We start from the raw sequence: 22,397 nt of genomic DNA, 5'->3' as shown, positions 1-22,397 counted from the left end.
CCTCCATGAAACGTGGCTATCGAGGTGGGGAGGACTCTTCCGTTCACCCACTAAACAAATTGACACTCTCCTCGGCCACTCAACCACTTATCGCTTTCCGGAGGAGAGAAGAGAGACCAGAATGAGAAAAAGGCCCTTCGAGGAGCTGCCTGGTCTCCTGACACACCCCACAGTCTGGCTCATGCTGCGTGCTCTCTTATCTCGAAACGTAACGAATAGAGCTGAAATGATTCTCGTTCCTACATGACAGAGAATCATGTCTGTTCTACAACATGTATTTCTATCTGACATTCTGTATCAGTGAGGTGAAACTCTCAGTCTGTTGCAAATAGAAACGTGACGAATAGAGCTGATATGATTCTCGATTCTACATGACAGAGAAGCATGTCTGTTCTACAACATGTATTTCTATCTGACATTCTGTATCAGTGAGGTGAAACTCTCAGTCTGTTGCAAATAGAAACGTGATGAATAGAACTGATATGATTCTCGATCCTACATGACAGAGAAGCATTGGTAACACTTTACAATAGGGGGGGGGGGGGGTATATAAGGAATTCATAACACATGAAACCAGTCATAACACCTTTATGAAACCATTCATAACACCTTTAGGAAACCAGTCATAACACCTTTAGGAAACCATTCATAACACCTTTAGGAAACCAGTCATAACACCTTTAGGAAACCAGTCATAACACCTTTAGGAAACCAGTCATAACACCTTTAGGAAACCAGTCATAACACCTTTAGGAAACCATTCATAACACCTTTAGGAAACCAGTCATAACACCTTTAGGAAACCAGTCATAACACCTTTAGGAAACCAGTCATAACACCTTTAGGAAACCAGTCATAACACCTTTAGGAAACCAGTCATAACACCTTTAGGAAACCAGTCATAACACCTTTAGGAAACCAGTCATAACACCTTTAGGAAGCCAGTCATAACACCTTTATGAAGCCAGTCATAACACCTTTATGAAACCATTCATAACACCTTTATGAAACCAGTCATAACACCTTTATGAAACCAGTCATAACACCTTTAGGAAACCAGTCATAACACCTTTAGGAAACCAGTCATAACACCTTTATGAAACCAGTCATAACACCTTTATGAAACCAGTCATAACACCTTTATGAAACCAGTCATAACACCTTTAGGAAACCAGTCATAACACCTTTATGAAACCAGTCATAACACCTTTATGAAACCAGTCATAACACCTTTATGAAACCAGTCATAACACCTTTAGGAAACCAGTCATAACACCTTTAGGAAACCAGTCATAACACCTTTAGGAAACCGGTCATAACACCTTTATGAAGCCAGTCATAACACCTTTATGAAACCATTCATAACACCTTTAGGAAACCAGTCATAACACCTTTATGAAACCAGTCATAACACCTTTAGGAAACCAGTCATAACACCTTTATGAAACCATTCATAACACCTTTAGGAAACCAGTCATAACACCTTTATGAAACCAGTCATAACACCTTTAGGAAACCAGTCATAACACCTTTATGAAACCAGTCATAACACCTTTATGAAACCAGTCATAACACCTTTAGGAAACCAGTCATAACACCTTTAGGAAACCATTCATAACATCTTTAGGAAACCAGTCATAACACCTTTATGAAACCAGTCATAACACCTTTAGGAAACCAGTCATAACACCTTTATGAAACCATTCATAACACCTTTAGGAAACCAGTCATAACACCTTTATGAAACCAGTCATAACACCTTTAGGAAACCAGTCATAACACCTTTATGAAACCAGTCATAACACCTTTATGAAGCCAGTCATAACACCTTTATGAAGCCAGTCATAACACCTTTAGGAAACCAGTCATAACACCTTTATGAAGCCAGTCGTAACAACAACCTTCATAACAAATTGGATTCAAGATCATTAATAAGGAGTTTTCAAATAAGGTGTTAATGAAGCATGTCAATTCTACATAATATAATTACATCTGAAAGTTCTGTAACATTTGCACCCTTTTGAGTAGGCCCCTGGTAGTATAGTGTGGTGGGTCTCTTCTTGGTAGTATAGTGTGGTGGGTCTTTTCTTGGTAATATAGGGTGGGTGGGTCTCTTGGTAGTATAGTGTGGGCGGGTCTCTTTTTGGTAATATAGTGTGGTGGGTCTCTTGGTAGTATAGTGTGGGTGGGTCTCTTGGTAATATAGTGTGGTGGGTCTCTTGGTAGTATAGTGTGGTGGGTCTCTTGGTAATATAGTGTGGGTGTGTCTCTTCTTGGTAGTATAGTGTGGTGGGTCTCTTCTTGGTAGTATAGTGTGGGTGGGTCTCTTAGTATTATAGTGTGGGTGAGTCTCTTCTTGGTAGTATAGTGTGGTGGGTCTCTTCTTGGTAGTATAGTGTGGTGGGTCTCTTCTTGGTAGTATGGTGTGGTGGGTCTCTTCTTGGTAGTATAGTGTGGTGGGTCTCTTCTTGGTAGTATAGTGTGGTGGGTTTCTTCTTGGTAGTATAGTGTGGTGGGTCTCTTCTTGGTAGTATAGTGTGGTGGGTTTCTTCTTGGTAGTATAGTGTGGTGGGTCTCTTCTTGGTAGTATAGTGTGGTGGGTCTCTTGGTAATATAGTGTGGGTGGGTCTCTTGGTAATATAGTGTGGGTGGGTCTCTTGGTAATATAGTGTGGGTGGGTCTCTTAGTATTATAGTGTGGGTGAGTCTCTTCTTGGTAGTATAGTGTGGTGGGTCTCTTCTTGGTAGTATAGTGTGGTGGGTCTCTTCTTGGTAATTTAGTGTGGGTGGGTCTCATCTTGAAGGTATAGTGTGGTTGGGTATCGTCTTGGTAATATAGTGTGGGTGGATATATTTTTGGTAATTTAGTGCGGGTGGGTCTCTTGGTTGTATAGTGTGGGTGGGTCTTTTGATAGTATAGTGTGGGTGGGTCTCTTCTTGGTTTTGTAGCGTGGGTGGGTCTCTTGTTGATAATATAGTTTGGTGTGTCTCTTCTTGGTAGTATAGTGTGGGTGGGTCTCTTCTTGGTAGTATGGTGTGGGTGGGTCTCTTCTTGGTAATATGGTGTGGGTGGGTCTCTTCTTGGTAGTATGGTGTGGGTGGGTCTCTTCTTGGTAATATGGTGTGGGTGGGTCTCTTATTGGTAGTATAGTGTGGTGGGTCTCTTCTTGGTAGTATAGTGTGGTGGGTCTCTTCTTGGTAGTATAGTGTGGGTGGGTCTCTTCTTGGTTTTGTAGCGTGGGTGGGTCTCTTGTTGATAATATAGTTTGGTGTGTCTCTTCTTGGTAGTATAGTGTGGTGGGTCTCTTCTTGGTAGTATAGTGTGGGCGGGTCTCTTCTTGGTTATTTAGTGTGGGTGAGTCTCTTGGTAGTATGGTGTGGGTGGGTCTCTTGGTAGTATTGTGTGGTGGGTTTCTTCTTGGTAATATAGTGTTGGTCGGTCTCTTCTTGGTAGTATAGTGTGGTGGGTCTCTTCTTGGTAATTTAGTGTGGGTGGGTCTCTTCTTGGTAGTATGGTGTGGGTGGGTCTCTTGATAGTATTGTGTGGTGGGTTTCTTCTCGTTAATGTAGTGTGGTGGGTCTCTTCTTGGTTATTTAGTGTGGGTGGGTCTCTTGGTAGTATGGTGTGGGTGGGTCTCTTGGTAGTATAGTGTGGGTGGGTCTCTTCTTGGTTATTTAGTGTGGGTGGGTCTCTTGGTAGTATGGTGTGGGTGGGTCTCTTGGTAGTATTGTGTGGTGGGTTTCTTCTTGGTAATATAGTGTTGGTCGGTCTCTTCTTGGTAGTATAGTGTGGTGGGTCTCTTCTTGGTAATTTAGTGTGGGTGGGTCTCTTCTTGGTGGTATAGTGTGGGTGGGTCTCTTCTTGGTAATATAGTGTGGGTGGGTCTCTTCTTGGTGGTATAGTGTGGGTGGGTATCTTTGTAGTATAGTGTGGGTGGGTCACTTCCTGGTCTTATAGTGTGGTGAGTCTCTTGTTGGTAGTATAGTGTGGATGGGTCACGTCTTTGTTTTATAGTGTGGGTGGGTCTCTTCTTGGTGGTATAGTGTGGGTGGGTCTCTATTTGGTAATATAGTGTGGGTGGGTCTCTTGTTGGTAGTATAGTGTGGGTGGGTCACTTCCTGGTCTTATAGTGTGGTGGGTCTCTTCTTGGTTTTATAGTGTGGGGTGTCTCTTGTTGGTAGTATAGTGTGGGTGGGTCACTTCCTGGTCTTATAGTGTGGTGGGTCTCTTCTTGGTTTTATAGTGTGGTGGGTCTCTTGTTGGTAGTAAAGTGTGGTGGGTTTCTTCTTGGTAATATAGTGTGGTGGGTCTCTTGTTGGTAGTATATTGTGGGTGAGTCTTTTCTTGGTTGTATAGTGTGGTAGGTCTCTTGTTGGTAGTAAAGTGTGGTGGGTTTCTTCGGTAATATAGTGTGGTGGGTCTCTTGTTGGTAGTATAGTGTGGGTGGGTCTTTTCTTGGTAGTATGGTGTGGGTGGGTCTCTTCTTGGTAATATGGTGTGGGTGGGTCTCTTCTTGGTAGTATGGTGTGGGTGGGTCTCTTCTTGGTAATATGGTGTGGGTGGGTCTCTTATTGGTAGTATAGTGTGGTGGGTCTCTTCTTGGTAGTATGGTGTGGGTGGGTCTCTTCTTGCTAGTATAGTGTGGTGGGTCTCTTCTTGGTAGTATAGTGTGGGTGGGTCTCTTCTTGGTTTTGTAGCGTGGGTGGGTCTCTTGTTGATAATATAGTTTGGTGTGTCTCTTCTTGGTAGTATAGTGTGGTGGGTCTCTTCTTGGTAGTATAGTGTGGGCGGGTCTCTTCTTGGTTATTTAGTGTGGGTGGGTCTCTTGGTAGTATGGTGTGGGTGGGTCTCTTGGTAGTATTGTGTGGTGGGTTTCTTCTTGGTAATATAGTGTTGGTCGGTCTCTTCTTGGTAGTATAGTGTGGTGGGTCTCTTCTTGGTAATTTAGTGTGGGTGGGTCTCTTCTTGGTAGTATGGTGTGGGTGGGTCTCTTGGTAGTATTGTGTGGTGGGTTTCTTCTCGTTAATGTAGTGTGGTGGGTCTCTTCTTGGTTATTTAGTGTGGGTGGGTCTCTTGGTAGTATGGTGTGGGTGGGTCTCTTGGTAGTATAGTGTGGGCGGGTCTCTTCTTGGTTATTTAGTGTGGGTGGGTCTCTTGGTAGTATGGTGTGGGTGGGTCTCTTGGTAGTATTGTGTGGTGGGTTTCTTCTTGGTAATATAGTGTTGGTCGGTCTCTTCTTGGTAGTATAGTGTGGTGGGTCTCTTCTTGGTAATTTAGTGTGGGTCGGTATCTTCTTGGTAGTATAGTGTGGTGGGTCTCTTTTTGGTAATTTAGTGTGGGTGGGTCTCTTCTTGGTGGTATAGTGTGGGTAGGGTCTCTTCTTGGTAATATAGTGTGGGTGGGTCTCTTCTTGGTGGTATAGTGTGGGTGGGTATCTTTGTAGTATAGTGTGGGTGGGTCACTTCCTGGTCTTATAGTGTGGTGAGTCTCTTGTTGGTAGTATAGTGTGGATGGGTCACGTCTTTGTTTTATAGTGTGGGTGGGTCTCTTCTTGGTGGTATAGTGTGGGTGGGTCTCTTGTTGGTAGTATAGTGTGGGTGGGTCACTTCCTGGTGTTATAGTGTGGTGGGTCTCTTCTTGGTTTTATAGTGTGGTGGGTCTCTTCCTGGTCTTATAGTGTGGTGGGTCTCTTGTTGGTAGTAAAGTGTGGTGGGTTTCTTCTTGGTAATATAGTGTGGTGGGTCTCTTGTTGGTAGTATATTGTGGGTGAGTCTTTTCTTGGTTGTATAGTGTGGTAGGTCTCTTGTTGGTAGTAAAGTGTGGTGGGTTTCTTCTCGGTAATATAGTGTGGTGGGTCTCTTGTTGGTAGTATAGTGTGGGTGGGTCTTTTCTTGGTAGTATAGTGTGGTAGGTCTCTTCTTGGTAATTTAGCGTGGGTGGGTCTCTTGGTAGTATGGTGTGGGTGGGTCTCTTGGTAGTATTGTGTGGTGGGTCACGTCTTGGTAATTTAGTGTGGGTGGGTCTCTTGCTAGTATAGATGGGGTGGGTCTCTTCTTGGTAATTTAGTGTGGGTGGGTCTCTTGGTAGTATGGTGTGGGTGGGTCTGTTGGTAGAAAAGTGTGGTGGGTCTGTTCTTGGTAATTTAGTGATGGTGGGTCTCTTCGTAGTATAGTGTGTGTGGGTCTCTTCTTGGTGTTATACTGTGGTGGGTCTCTTGTTGGTAGTATAGTGTGGGTGGTTCACTTCTTGGTAATTTAGTGCTGGTGGGTCTCTTGGTAGTATAGTGTGGTGGGTCTCTTCTTGGTAGTATAGTGTGAGCGGGTCTCTTCTTGATGGTATAGTGTGGGTGGGTATCTTCTTGGTAATGTAGTGTGGGTGGATCTCTTGGTAGTATTAGTGTGGTGGGTCACTTCTTGGTAGTATAGTGTCTCTTCTTGGTTATTTAGTGTGGGTGGGTCTCTTGGTAGTATGGTGTGGGTGGGTCTCTTGGTAGTATTGTGTGGTGGGTTTCTTCTTGGTAATATAGTGTTGGTCGGTCTCTTCTTGGTAGTATAGTGTGGTGGGTCTCTTCTTGGTAATTTAGTGTGGGTGGGTCTCTTCTTGGTAGTATGGTGTGGGTGGGTCTCTTGGTAGTATTGTGTGGTGGGTTTCTTCTCGTTAATGTAGTGTAGTGGGTCTCTTCTTGGTAGTATAGTGTGGGTCGGTATCTTCTTGGTAGTATAGTGTGGTGGGTCTCTTCTTGGTAATTTAGTGTGGGTGGGTCTCTTCTTGGTGGTATAGTGTGGGTGGGTCTCTTCTTGGTAATATAGTGTGGGTGGGTCTCTTCATGGTGGTATAGTGTGGGTGGGTATCTTTGTAGTATAGTGTGGGTGGGTCACTTCCTGGTCTTATACTGTGGTGAGTCTCTTGTTGGTAGTATAGTGTGGATGGGTCACGTCTTTGTTTTATAGTGTGGGTGGGTCTCTTCTTGGTGGTATAGTGTGGGTGGGTCTCTTCTTGGTAATATAGTGTGGTTGGATCTCTTCTTGGCGGTATAGTGTGGGTGGGTATCTTTGTAGTATAGTGTGGGTGGGTCACTTCCTGGTTTTATAGTGTGGTGGGTCTCTTGTTGGTAGTAAAGTGTGGTGGGTTTCTTCTTGGTAATATAGTGTGGTGGGTCTCTTGGTAGTATAGTATGGGTGGGTCTCTTCTTGGACATTTAGTGTGGGTGGGTCTCTTGGTAGTATAGTGTGGGTGGGTCTCTTCTTGTTAATATAGTGTGGGTGGGTCTCTTGGTAGTATAGTGTGAATGGGTCTCTTCTTGTTAATATAGAGTGTGTGGGTCTCTTGTTGGTAATATAGTGTGGGTGGGTCTCTTCCCAGTGTTGTGGTTGTGGGGAGTGGAGCGCTTTGTGTGAGTAGGCCCAGGGGAAAATGGGGTAGATGTAGGGGGGATAATGAGGGGGGGGGCTTTCACAGACAGTCAAGGTGGTTGAGGTAAGGGCTTTGTCTTCAAAGGTGGATGCTGTGTGTGGATACCACCCCTTATTCCTCCTCCTTTTCCTCTCTCTCTCCCTCTCCTGCCCCCCCTCCCACTTATATATCATTGTTCGCTCTCCCTCTCCTCTCTCCTGCTCCTCTCTCCCTCTCCTGTCCCCCCTCCCACTTATATATCCTTGTTTGCTCTCCCTCTCCTCTCCCCTGCTTCTCTCTCTCTCCCTCTCCTGCCCCCACCCCCTTATATGTCCTTGTTCGTCTCTCCCTCTCGTCTCTCCTGCTCCTCTTCCTCTCTCTCTCTCTCACCTGCTCCCCTCTCCTCTCTCCCTGTCTCTCTCTCTCCTGCTCTTCTCTCCCCTCTCCTCTCTCCTGCTCCTCTCTCCCCTCTCTCTCTCCTCTTCCTCTCTCTCTCCCTCTCTCTCTCTCCTGCTCCTCTCTCCCCTCCTCTCTCCAGCTCCTCTCTCTCTCTCTCTCTCTCTCTCTCTCTCTCTCTCTCTGTCTCTCTCTCCTGCTCCCCTCTCCCCTCTCCTCTCTTCCTCTCTCTCTCTCTCCTGCTTCTCTCTCTCTCTCCCCTCCTCTCTCCCCTCTAAACAAACACTGCCAATATAATGAACTGTAGATGTACATGTAAATGTCAGCGTCTTTCTCCCCAGATACAGCGTTACGTTCACTTCAGAGTCCTCTGCTGGCTTTATTAAAAAACTAACATTTACTTTGCCTTAACATACACATAGAGTGCATAATAAGGCTTTCACTGTGCATTTGGTCCTCTTAATTTCCAATGTCCTCAATGGCTCCCTATTCCCTATATAGTGTACTCCTTTTGACCAGAGCCCTTATGGGAGGGAGAGAGGGAGGGTGCAAAAGTAATACACTACATGGGGAATAGGGTGCCATTTGTGAGGCAGACTGTTTCAGCTGCAGCCCTGTCCCCCAGGATCAGTTTGGCGCCGATGAGTTCTGTTGCCAGCATTGCACTGTCTCCATCCTTTCTGTCTGACACACACACACACACACACACACACACACACACACACACACACACACACACACACACACACACACACACACACTATTCTCTCCTAGTGGGACCTGAGCTTTCAGTCCGTCCCACAGACACACACACACACACACACACACACACACACACACACACACACACACACACACACACACACACACACACACACACACACACACACACACACACACACACACACACACACACACACACACACACACACACACACACACACACACACACACACACACACACACACACATGCATACACACGTAAAAAACATACCCTCACATGCAAAGACACGTCAGACACGCACTTTCTTACTCACACAACTCATTCCCTTTTTTGTCTGTGTGTTATCCACATTGTATGTCAAGCACAAACGCCCTAACACACACACACACACACACACACACACACACACACACACACACACACACACACACACACACACACACACACACACACACACACACACACACACGCACACACGCACACACACACACACACACGCATAAATGTGCGCTTACACCTGCACACCACACACACATACACACACACCACAAACACAAACACACACACATACACACACACCATAAACACAAACACACACACCACACACACAAACACAGCACAGCACACATAGAGTCGATTCCCAGGGGGGCTTCGTGCTGTGTCCTTCATGGAGGGTGTGATTACACGGTGTTCCCTGATTATGTTCTGGTGAAGTGTCTGAAAGAGACAAATGGAAAGGAAAGAGGGAAGTGAGGGACAGAGAGAAAGAGGGACAGGAGGGAAGTGAGGAGTAAGAGTACAGATGCGCTGAGAGTGGAGTTTCTACATCGACCCCCTGCCGGGACAGACACAGATAGACAGACCCTCTCTCTTTCTCTCAATTCAAGGTGCTTTATTGGCATGACATGCATTATGTAAAACTCAAAAGGGCATTCCAAAACTCTCTCTCTCTCTCTGTCTCTCTGTCTCTCTGTCTCTCTGTCTCTCTGTCTCTCTCTCTCTCTCTCTCTCTCTCTCTCTCTCTCTCTCTCTCTCTCTCTCTCTCTCTCTCTCTCTCTCTCTCTCTCTCTCTCTCTCTCTCTCTCTCTCTCTCTCTCTCTCTCTCTCTCTCTCTCTCTCTCTCTCTCTCTCACAGTGCCCCTGCTGGCGAACAGCTAGAACTGAACCCCCCCGTGGGTTGACCCAGCCGATTAAAGTGTGGGTTAAGTTGATGGATGTGGTTTGGCCGTAACCTGGAACTTCTATCTTTCATTCATGGCTTAACTGTCAACGGTGGAGCCTAGCGATATGTCTTCATGTACCTCCAGACCTATTATTTTCCACTTTCTCTAACAGCATACATAACACACTGGTCAAATCCCTGGACTTTCTCTAACAGCATAACACACTGGTCAAATCCCTGGACTGTATTAAACAACATTGAATTTGGACTTCCACTCCCCTTCACTGCTGACTTTAATCATCTGTCTGAAGAGGGGTGACATGAAGCAGCTGTCTTGTTGACAGGGGGAAAGTAGAGCGGCTGTTTGAAGGCAGGCCAGGGCAAAGTGTTCAACGTGCACCGTGACAGCTGAAAGGAGACGAGGACGTACTCTGACCCCCCTCTGGCATGAGTGTGTGTGTGTGTGTGTGTGTGTGTGTGTGTGTGTGTGTGTGTGTGTGTGTGTGTGTGTGTGTGTGTGTGTGTGTGTGTGTGTGTGTGTGTGTGTGTGTGTGTGTGTGTGTGTGTGTGTGAACCTTTACTTATGCAGACTGAGAACACTAGTCGTACTTAGTTGCAGACATGATGACAGCATAATGACCTTGGATTCCAGACAGCCGATCAATACTGGCCAAAATGTGTCTGTTCACTCTTGATCATGTTTTTATAAAAGTCTTGAAGACACGACCTAGCTATGGAATTATTAAGTCAATACTGCTCTCCGATTCGGGCTCTAAAGCCTTTGAGATATCAGGAGTTTGCTTTTTGACGTGTGACGTATGGACCAACCTTTTGAAGTGTTTTCCAGCCTAGCTTAAAGGGTATATACTAAAAAGTGATGGTCCATGAACATGCTCCTTTCATCATGACTGCTATCTAAGAAAGGCCTCAAGGGTATATGCAAATCAAGGGAACCTACTTGTTCATTTCAAGTGTCAAATCATCCTCAAGTAAGGTGAACACTGTCCTGAAGATTTCTGAGAACTGCTGGACTCCCCCACACTCTTCATCACAACTCGTCTTTCCCTCTCCACAGGGCCGCCCAGAAGCTCAGCCTCTCGTCCAAGCGGAAGAAGCCCCAGCAGCCTCAGCTCCAGTCTCCGCCCGAACCTGCCGAGCCCCTGGTCTACACAGGTGGCTTCAGCGGCGCCCTGCAGCTGTCCCCGCCTGCCGTGCCGCCATGCCTCCTCCGGGCCGGTTTAAAGGTCAAAGACACCCCGGGGATGGGAAAGGTAAGACCGTTTGGGATTGTAGACTTTCTTTCACTTCAACTTTGGTATCTTTTTTGCTTGGTGGTAAAATTGTTACCATGTGGAGTCAGTGGCATGGTATCGTCAGGTATCAGGTAGCGTAGAGTAACAGACAGTACCGTCCGGTCATAGTACTATGTCATTGGTTTAACATACAGTTGAAGTTGGAAGTTTACATACACCTTAGCCAAATACATTTACACTCAGTCTTTCACAATTCCTGACATTTAATCCTAGTTAAAACTGTTTTAGGTCAGTTAGGATCACCACTTTATTTTAAGAATGTGAAATGTCAGAATAATAGTAGAGAGAGTGATTTATTTCAGCTTTTATTTATTTCATCACATTCCCAGTGGGTCAGAAGTTTACATACACTCAATTAGTATTTGGTAGCATTGCCTTTAAATTGTTTAACTTGGGTCAAACATTTCGGGTAGCCTTCCACAAGCTTCCCACAATAAGTTGGGTGAATTTTGGCCAATTCCCCCTGATAGAGCTGGTGTAACTGAGTCAGGTTTGTAGGCCTCCTTGCGCGCACACGCTTTTTCAGTTCTGCCCACAATTGTTCTATAAGATTGAGGTCAGGGCTTTGTGATGGCTATTCCAACACCTTGACTTTGTTGTTCTTAAGCCATTTTCCACAACTTTGTAAGTATGCTTGGCGTCATTGTCCATTTGGAAGACCCATTTGCGACCAAGCTTTAACTTCCTGACTGATGTCTTGAGATGTTGCTTCAATATATCCACATAATTTTCCTCCCTCATGATGCCATCTATTTTGTGAAGTGCACCAGTCCCTCTTGCAGCAAAGCACCCCACAACATGATGCTGCCACCCCTGTGCTTCACGGTTGGGATGGTGTTCTTCGGATTGCAAGCCTCCCCCTTTTTCCTCCAAACATAACGATGGTCGTTATGGCCAAACAGTTCTATTTTTGTTTCATCAGACCAGAGGACATTTCTCCAAAAAGTACGATCTTTATCCCCATGTGCAGTTGCAAACTGTAGTCTGGCTTTTTTATGGCGGTTTTGGAGCAGTGGCTTCTTCCTTGCTGAGTGGCCTTTCAGGTTATGTCGATATAGGACTCGTTTTACTGTGGATATGGGTACTTCTGTACCTGTTTCCTCCAGCATCTTGACAAGGTCCTTTGCTGTTGTTCTGGGATTGATGTGCATTTTTCACACCAAAGTACGTTCATCTCTAGGAGACAGAACGCGTCTCCTTCCTGAGCGGTATGACGGCTGCGTGGTCCCATGGTGTTTATACTTGCGTACTATTGTTTGTTCAGATGAAGGTGGTACCTTCAGGCGTTTGGAAATTGCTCCCAAGGATGAACCAGACTTGTGGAAGTCTACAATTATTTTTCTGAGGTCTTGGCTGGTTTCTTTAGATTTTCCCATGATGTCAGTCAAAGAGGCACTGAGTTTGAAGGTAGGCCTTGAAATACATCAGGTACACCTCCAATTGACTCAAATGATGTCAATTAGCCTATCAGAAGCCTCGAAATCCATGACATCATTTTCTGGAATTTTCCAAGCCATTTAAAGGCACAGTCAACTTAGTGTATGTGAACTTCTGACCCACTGGAATTGTGAAACAGTGAATTATAAGTGAAATAATCTGTCTGTAAACAATTGTTAGAAAAATTACTTGTGTCATGCACAAAGTAGATGTCCTAACCGACTTGCCAAAACTATAGTTTGTAAGTGTCCAACGTAAGTGTATGTTAACCTCCGACTACAACTGTAGTTTTGACTCCTAATGTTATAATTCGTAGTGAGTTTCATTGTATTCTCAGTAGAGCCCTTTTGGGATGTCATGTTATAGGGTGGGTGTGGTTTATACAAAGGGTGGGTTTATACAAATAGGGTGGGGTGGGTTTATACAAAGGACACTTTGCTGAAGCCTATTTGTTATGCTGGTGTTACGCTGGTCTAAAGTAAAAGGTCAGGATAACATCTCCGCTGTGGGCTTGTGTGCGAGACCCGTCTCGCCGATTCCCAGGCCGTTGGCATTTTATGAATCCCGGTCCATATGCCATGGAGCATTCCTCTCATCGAGTGAGTGACAGGCTGTATCAGTGGGAAAAATTGTGAGTGTGATTTGGTGAGTGGGGAGAGTGGTCAACGACATTCGGAGGTGATAATCTGTGTGGAGAACAATCCGCTCACAGAATGGGGGTCGGTTTGTGAGAAAAAAGTATTTGAAAGTGTTTGTGTTTTGAGGGCATGGGTATCTGTGTGAATCAGTGCGATGAGAGGCCTAGAACCAAGGTGGGAACATTTTGTTTAGGAGAGATTCCTTTTGCAAATCAACTGCTTTTTTGTGAAGCTAAATCAACTCACCTTTCTGCTATTGACTAAAGGCTCATTGTCCTGATTGACTAAGACAATGGTGTGTTGATCTAATGCAAAACACACCATCACTCTCAGATACCCTCAAACACACGTATTGTACTCAGATTCAGCAACCAATCTAACAGAATAATGTCTGTTAATCTATGAGTTTGCTGAAACAACATTTTCTGATGGATTACAACGAGGATGAGTAAGTGTGGGTGTTTTGGTCTGCTACCACCACTCTATCTGACAGGGATTGTATAGTCATGCTCATTGGAAGCCATGAATTTTCATCTACGTAGACAGCGCAAGCTGCTCTTTTTCCACTCCCCATCTGTTGGCATCTCACCTCCTCTCTCACCTCCTCTTCTAGTCGTTGATACGCTTTCACACTGTCAGATACAAGATGAAGAGCTGTGTTTTTCCATTTTTACAAGTTTCGAGTCGACATTTGTTTCAGCGTAGTTAGCCGCTCCGCTTCATGAATTCCAAGCAGAGACAGCTCATAGCAATTTATAACCTGAAGTTTGCCGCTCCGCTTCATGAATTCCAAGCAGAGACAGCTCATAGCAATTTATAACCTGAAGTTTGCCCGTAAACAACTGCTACTTCTGGGCTTCACTGTAAAACATCTGTCCAGGGTTGTTTACGAGACTAGACATTACGTAATGTGTTCAGGAACCTTGGTCCCCCCCCTCCCCATCTCTGTCCTCCCTCACACCTCGTGTAAGCAGGCATTGGGTTTAGTCTCGTTAATGCTCGGCTCTGACTTGGCTGCAGATCAAATGAGTAGCCGTCAGAGTTCATTGTCAAATCCAGCGCCAGGCCTGTGCTGCTCAGTGGAGATTACACAGCGTGAAGCGATTATCCTAAAGTGGATTAGACACGGGTCCTGATACAGCCCCTCCCTCCTCGTCTCACAGGCCAGCCAGTAGACTGACAGGTGGACTAAAGCATGCGAGGTATTGGCTTATGTCCTTATATCCCCTCACAACAGCTCCCCGCTATATGGACAATACGGGCTTCTGGAATACCTTCATTCGGACCAAGGTGCATGTATCTTTGATTTCATTGTGAATGCTGACATCATGGTGAAGTGCACCATGGTTGTCTGTCTGTGGGCCAATTTGGCACCTCCTCACTCACCATGGAGCCCAAGGGCTTCCTGAGTGGCCCTGCTCCTGGAGGCCAAGTGATTCCTCACTCCCTGGGAGCCCATGGATGTGGTGCCAAAAGCTGCTTGAAACTGGCATGGATGGCCACAGAATGACCCCCCCCCCCCCCCCCCCCCCCCCCCCCCCCAATGCCAGCCCCCTCCCCTTTAGCTTCAGTCACTCTGGTTGGCCATTCGACTTATGTCTTGGAAGTATTGACATAACTGGAAATCTCTGATTGGATGTTTCTCTAAATCAGAGTTTTGGTCTAGAACCTAACCATTTTTTGTAGTCCCATCAATCCCCCACATGACTGGTTTGTGCTACTGTACAGGCACCAGATGATTGGCCATTTGACTTATGTCTTCAACTCTTGAAAATAACTCTCAATCTCTGATTGTAATTTTAATATGAACATTTCTCTCAATCATGGTGGCGTTTTGGCCCAAAACTTAAACGTTTTCCCTTTGTCTCATCATTCTCCCCACAAAGTAAGACGAGTTAACTTTTCACGCCTCTCAACCCCGGATCCGGGATCACCCCCCACCCCCCCCACACTGATTAGCATCGCTAGCATAGCGTCACAATTAAATAGTAGCATCTAAATATCATTAAATCACAAGTCCAAGACACCAAATGAAAGATACAGATCTTGTGAATAAAGCCACCATTTCAGATTTTTAAAATGTTTTACAGGGAAGACAAAATATGCAAATCTATTAGCTAACCACGTTAGCAAAAGACACCACTTTTCTAACTCCATCAGTTTCTTACTCCATCAGGTGCTATCACCAATTCGGCCAAATAAAGATATTGATAGCCACTAACCAAGAAAAAACCTCATCAGATGACAGTCTGATAACATATTTATTGTATAGGATAGGTTTTGTTAGAAAAATGTGCATATTTCAGGTAGAAATCATAGTTTACAATTGCACCCACCATCACAACTCGACTAGAATAAATACAGAGAGCAACATGTATTACCTAATTACTAATCATAAAACATTTCTTAAAAATACACAGCTCACAGCAATGGAAAGACACAGATCTTGTGAATTCAGACAATATTTCAGATGTTCTAAGTGTTTTACAGCGAAAACACAATAAATCGTTATATTAGCATACCACATGTGCAAACGTTACCCGAGCATTGATTCAAGCCAAAGAGAGCGATAACGTAATCATCGCCAAAATATATTAATTTTTTCACTAACCTTCTCAGAATTCTTCCGATGACACTCCTGTAACATCATATTACAACATACATATAGAGTTTGTTCGAAAATGTGCATATTTAGCCACAAAAAAACGTGGTTATACAATGACAATACTAGCAAAACTAGCCTGAAAATGTCGGGCGCCATTTTGGACAGTGATCTGGCGTAATGAATAACTAATCATAAACTTTACTAAAAAATATAGGGTGGACAGCAATCGAAAGACAAATTAGTTCTTAATGCAATCGCTGAATTACATTTCTAAAATTATCCTTACTGTGCAATACAGGGTTCGCCAAGCGAAGCTATACCAAAAAAAATGGCGGAATATGCGTTTAAAATTTTTCGACAGAACAACGATTTATCATCTTAAATATTTCTTACTATGAGGTGATCTTCCATCAGAATCTTGGGCAATGTATCCTTTCTTGGGTCTAATCTTCTTTTGGTCGAAAGATGTCCTCTTGTCCGTCGAAATGCCCACTAACGTTCGACCGGTACTGGAAACGTGCCCGGCGCTTCAAAGTGCATCACAAAGAAATGCCTCAAAATCGCACTAAACGGATATAAATTGCTATAAAACGGTTTAAATTAACTACCTTATGATGTTTTTAACACCTATAACGAGTAAAAACATGACCGGCGATATATAAGTGGCTAAACCAAAGCTTGGAAAGAGAGCCAGTCCGACGTCCTTCGTGCGTCAGGCGCAGCAGGAAAAGAAAGCCACTTCCGCCTTGTGCTCTTTTATACAGGCCCTGATTGCGCAATCGACTCCATTCAAATTGTCACCTCTTACTGACATCTAGAGGAAGGCGTGGGCAGTGTTTGTATCCTCATAGGATTCACAGGGACTTTAAAACTGACCCGGGACCAGAGGCCAAGATTTCTGAAATCTCACTCCATATCAGGAAAAGTGCTGTAGAATGAGTTCTGTTCCACTCAGAGACATAATTCAAACGGCTATAGAAACTAGAGAGTGTTTTCTATCCAATAATAACAATAATATGCATATTGTACGAGCAAGAATTGAGTACTAGGCAGTTTAATCTGTAGAGCAAATTATGCTAATGCGAAACAGCACCCCCTATAGTGGCAAGCAGTTTTAATGTGACTGTACAGGCAGTTGCAGATGGGAAGGCTATAACAGCCTATTCCTTTACTATTCACTGTGGGGGATGAGGTGATGTCTCTTCGGTATCTCCTCATTACTGCTGTTCAGTAAGTCAGCAGGAGGGCTAACATGAAAAGAGCCAGAAACGCGATACCTCTGTGATCCTATCATCTCACATTCTGAGTTCTGTTAGGCGTCTCGTCTTCAAGACTGCTGCTGTCAGGAGTTCTGCGTAAACTTTTTGAAGTCGCTAATCGTACATCTGAGGCACAAAGTTGCAAAATTGTTAATGAGCTCCGCATCAAGGAAGCAGAGGAAATCATTTAATGAGGCCCAATGAGCTCGGAAAGCGTTGTGGCTCTTGAATACAGATTATTTTTTGCTGCTTTGCAGTTCTTCGCCCGACGGCCAAAGATTGTGGTTCCTTCCTGGGGAAAGTGTTTCAGACTTCACACTGTGCAATTATTATTTGTTTACACAGTATTTTCTGTTACTGTTGTTACTACAGTTAGTTCTACTACTGTTACTACGGTTACTGTTACTACTGTTAATACTGTTACTGTTACTACTGTTACTGTTACTGTTACTACCGCTACTACTGTTACTGTTACTGTTACTACTATTACTGTCACTGTTACTGTTACTGTTACTACTATTACTGTTACTACTGTTACTGTTACTGTTACTACTATTACTGTTACTACTGTTACTATTACTACTGCTACTGTTACTACTGTTGCTGTTACTACTGCTACTACGTTTACTGTTACTACTGTTACTGCTGTTACTACTGTTACTGCTACTACTGTTACCACTGCTACTGTTACTACTGCTACTGTTACTACTGCCACTGCTACTACTGTTACTGTTACTACTGGTACTACTGTTACTGTCACTGTTACCACTGTTACTACTGTTACTACTGCTACTGTTACTAATGTTACTGTTACTACTGTTACTGTTACTACTGTTACTACTGTTACTGTTACTACTGTTACTACTGTTATTGTTACTACTGTTACTGTTACTACTGTTACTGTTACTACTGCTACTGTTACTACTGTTACTGTTAATATTGTTACTGTTACTACTGTTACTACTGGTACTGCTACTGTTACTACTGTTACTGCTGTTGCTGCTGTTACTGCTACTGTTACTACTGTTTCTGCTACTGTTACTATTGTTACTGTTACTACTGTTACTGTTACTACTGTTACCGATGTTACTAGTGTTACTACTGTTACTACTGTTACTAATACGGTTACTACTGTTACTACTATTACTGTTGTTACTGCTACTGCTACGACTGTTACAGTTACTGCTACTACGGTTACTACGGTTACTACTGTTACTGTTACTACTGTTGCTGTTACTATTGTTACTGTTACTACTGTTACTACGGTTACTGTTACTGTTACTACTGTTATTGTTACTACTGTTACTGTTACTACTGTTACTACGGTTACTGTTACTGTTACTACTGTTACTGCATAAATAGGTAGAGCTTTGGCTGTGTTTACACTGGCAGCCCAATTCTGATAATTTGCCACTCATTGGTCTTTTCACCAATCAGATCAGATCTTTAGCCAATAATTGAGCAAATATCTGAATTAGGCAGCCTGTGTAAACGCAGCCTTTGAGAATTGAGATCTGTCAGGACCGGAAGGAGGGATGGGGTGTAGTGATGTGGGAGGGGTGGAGCTAAGAGATGAGAGAGCAGATAGAGGAAGAAAGAAGGGTCAAGGGGAGAAAGGGAGGAAGGGGAACAGTCTGTAGATGGAGGCATACATGGTTTGGCACAGTGGATTCCAATTCAATATTGTGTTTCATCTTATCAATAAACCAAGTCTACATTTTGAAGAGGAGGGCACCCACACATCACTGGGGAAGCTTTGAAACCAGTCTTAAATGTCCGAGCTGACCTGTTGTCTGACATACAGTATGTAATGGTCCCCCATTGGGATGCAAATGAAGGAATGAAGAAAATATGTAGTCGGAATGCTGAATATGTCTAGTTGAAAGCTAAACAATGTCTTGCGGAGCGTAAACTAGACTCATTGCAATGCCCGCTCACGGAAATCCTCAGCACAATACTCCTTTGACGAGCTGCCTAACCCCAACCCTAACGCTCGTGGGAAATAGAAAGCCGAACTTCTCGCTCGATACTATGTTACGTGTGAGGGAAGACTATTGTAATTCAGTCCTAGACACAGAGACCCTCATTGTCAGGGGATTGAATTCTTAATCTATCTGTTTGCTGCGGTTGTAAATGCTCAAGCTGTTTGTAGTTACACTGCAGGAAGCGGGCCCTGGTGGTTAGGCTATAAAAATGAATCTGTTTACAGGGCGTGAATGATAGCAATCGGACCATGCTGGAGAGGCATGTTCCGTCAAGCTCTAGCAGGTTGTGGTGTTGGTTCTCTTGTCTTTAATTGCTTGTACGGCTTTGTTCGGTGAACCTCATAAATGTTTGGGGACTATAGTAGACCATAATGACAATGTGGAGACATGGTATGCTCTTTCTACATTTTCGTAATTTAGCAGACACTCTTATCCAGAGCAACTTCCAGTAGTGAGTTAATATATTTTCATACTAGTCCCCCATGGGAATCGAACCCACAAACATGGTGTTGCACGCCTCCAACTGAGCCACATGTGGACACACATTTTTCTCTCACTATCTCTCTTTATCTCTCTTTATCTCTCTCTCTATCTCTCCCTCTTCATCTCTCTCTTTATCTCTCCCTCTCTCTTCATCTCTCTCTCTCTTTATCTCTCTCTTTTTATCTCTCTCTCTTCCTCTCTCTTCATCTCTCTCTCTTTATTGCTCTTTCTCCGTATCTCTATCTCTCTCTCGCTATCTTTATCTCTCTCTCGCTATCTTTATCTCTCTCTCGCTATCTTTATCTCTCTCTCGCTATCTCTCTACTCTCTACTCTCTCTCTCTCTCTCTCTCTCTCTCTCTCTCTCTCTCTCTCTCTCTCTATCTTTACTCTCTCTCTCTCTATCTTTACTCTCTCTCTCTCTCTCTCTCTCTCTCTCTCTCTCTCTCTCTCTCTCTCTCTCTCTCTCTCTCTCTCTCTCTCTCTCTCTCTCTCTCTCTATCTCTCTCTCTTTATCTCTCTCTCGCTATCTTTATCTCTCTCTCGCTATCTTTATCTCTCTCTCGCTATCTTTATCTCTCTCCCGCTATCTTTATCTCTCTCTCGCTATCTCTCTACTCTCTACTCTCTCTCTCTCTCTCTCTCTCTCTCTCTCTCTCTCTCTCTCTCTCTCTCTCTCTCTCTATCTTTACTCTCTCTCTCTCTCTCTCTCTCTCTCTCTCTCTCTCTCTCTCTCTCTCTCTCTCTCTCTCTCTCTCTCTCTCTCTCTCTCTCTCTCTCTCTCTCTCCTTGCTCCCTCCACCGGGGTGCCAAACCTTTCAGCACTATTTGAAATGAGAGGGGAAAAACCACTGGTGTGTGTCCATGTTGGCTTCCGTTCAAATCAAATTAAAACTCCTCAACCTTTCCCTCTGTCTGCCGGCTGTCTGGAGCATACAGAGCAGGTTTTTTTCTGGGTCAAATGGGGCTGGCGGGGGGCATGGGCGAGAGAGAGAGAGAGAGAGAGAGAGAGAGAGAGAGAGAGATATATCATACCCTCCCAAAATGCTAACCTCCCCTGTTATTGTAATGGTTAGCAAGTCTTGGGGGTATATTTGTCATCTGTAACTTTCTCACTCATCATAGTTCAGGATTATCTGTATTCATGGTAGCATCCACATTAATGTAGAAGTGTTTAGAAACATATTATATTCTTATTTATAATAAAGGTGACTCCAAAATGACACAATACATTATTTACCATTAATTTCTATTGGACACAAAATAATCTGAAACACAACCAGAACGAACAGCAAATACACCCAACAATGATGTAATCAGTGCATGCTATGATATTAATATGGGACCAAATACTTAGCTTTTGACTACTTTAATACACATATAAGTGAATTTGTCTCAATGCTTTTGGTCCCCTAAAATCCAAAGTGCTGGAGTACAGTCAAAACAACTAAAAACATGTCACTGTCCCAATACTTTTGGAGCTTACTGTATATGACTGATCTATCTGGAAGAGTAGCACTGTCGGTGGTAATGGGTCCACTTCGTCTACAAAGGGAGAATGGAAGACTGGCTACTTGAGTCAGCCAATCAGAATAAACCTTCACCCACACATGCAGAGTTAAAACTCATGTAAGAGGCTTAATGCCACCATGAAAGGAACTGATTTGAATGTATTAATCTCAATTAGTGGTTTTCAATTAATTGGGGTTTGTTAAAATTATGACACATAATTGAGGTACGGATATGCATATTTCATGAGGGGGGAGCATTGTGTTGCTCGCTGAGTGACACGTTAATTGATCGATTTGATTTATCGATTAGGATGATGGAAAAGGCAAAACCGATAGAGGAACGTTAATCCAGAAACTGTTAATGTGTGCTTATTGTTGAACGCAATCGAAATGGAGAAACTGAATCAGGATAGACACAGCACTTCTATATTGGGAGCGATTTGGAACATGCTATATTTTATGAACAAGATGAATTTGGTGATACAGCTGTTGGGGGTGGCACATTTCCAGGTCACTAGACTGAGTCACTAATGATAACGGTGGTAGAATGTCAACAAACTCGAAGCACGTGGAGCTCAGCCAAAATCAGCAACAGCTTAGCTGCTGCCGACGGCATATAGCATTTTTTATTACTTCATTCACTTAGATTTGTTGCCACAGGTTCTGTTGGGTATTGAACATCACCAGACATTTTAGCAAATTAAATGATAGTATAAGCTCATTTGTTTTAATTTTGTTATCCTTTGAACTGTTAGTTTTACTGTGATTTGGTACTGCAGGTATATTATAGCCTACAGATCAGGACTAAACTGTTCTGTCAAGAACTAAACGTCATGAACTGTAAAAGAAAATAATTTAAAATCCTTCGGTTGAGTTTTTTCTTTTGAATTGACCAGATTGATAAAAGGCTTGTGGTCTTCTTTGGTCCATCCATTCCTAGTGGTGGAGTGAGTTAGAGGTTAAGATTCGCTTGACTTGGTCAGGGTCACATCGTTTTCAAAACTGCTGCCGTCCCAAGATTGTTATCGGTTTTGAACTTAACCTCCACTTCAGAATAAACTGCAGATTCAGCTGCTATTTGATGGGCACATTAAAAACCCTTTGGAGAATGGGAGCTGTCAGAGCTGACCCTACACTACACTAGCCTGGTCAGTGTTTAGCCAGCTGCCGTGGGCTTCGACACTATAGATGGAAGACTGAGCCAAGTACTTACTGGACTCATAGAAAACAAAGCAGCTTCATTCCTCATGAAGTGTTGTTGTTTTGGTTTGATACTACAGTACCCAAGTCAATGACATGCTAAGGTCAGGGACGGCCTCTTCAGTCTGGAGAATCCCCACATGTCGCTGGTGGGATATTCCTGGGCCAGAGGATGAGGCAGGAGGGAGAAGGAGTGGGGAGTACGGGAATCGGAATATCCCCATGCTGCCAAGTCTCACATCCAAGTCTCAACAAACGTGAAGGGTAATCCTTGGCAAGGCAACTGAAGGGT

At 43.9% G+C, this 22,397-nt stretch overlaps 1 protein-coding gene across 1 annotated transcript in view; it reads left to right on the top strand.

Moving 5' to 3' along the window:
- Positions 1–22,397, top strand: part of LOC120024256 (kinesin-like protein KIF26A) — a 141,757-nt gene that overhangs the window by 86,308 nt on the left and 33,052 nt on the right. The window contains exon 6 of the mRNA XM_038968450.1: positions 10,751–10,946. Within this exon, the coding sequence (XP_038824378.1) occupies positions 10,751–10,946 (196 nt within the window). The remainder of the gene's footprint in view (positions 1–10,750; positions 10,947–22,397) is intronic.

The sequence above is a fragment of the Salvelinus namaycush genome, chromosome 29 (assembly GCF_016432855.1).
Source record: "Salvelinus namaycush isolate Seneca chromosome 29, SaNama_1.0, whole genome shotgun sequence".
Classification (NCBI taxonomy): domain Eukaryota; kingdom Metazoa; phylum Chordata; class Actinopteri; order Salmoniformes; family Salmonidae; genus Salvelinus; species Salvelinus namaycush.
Note: the sequence above shows the minus strand (reverse complement) of the source record. Positions and strands in the feature narration are given on the sequence as shown.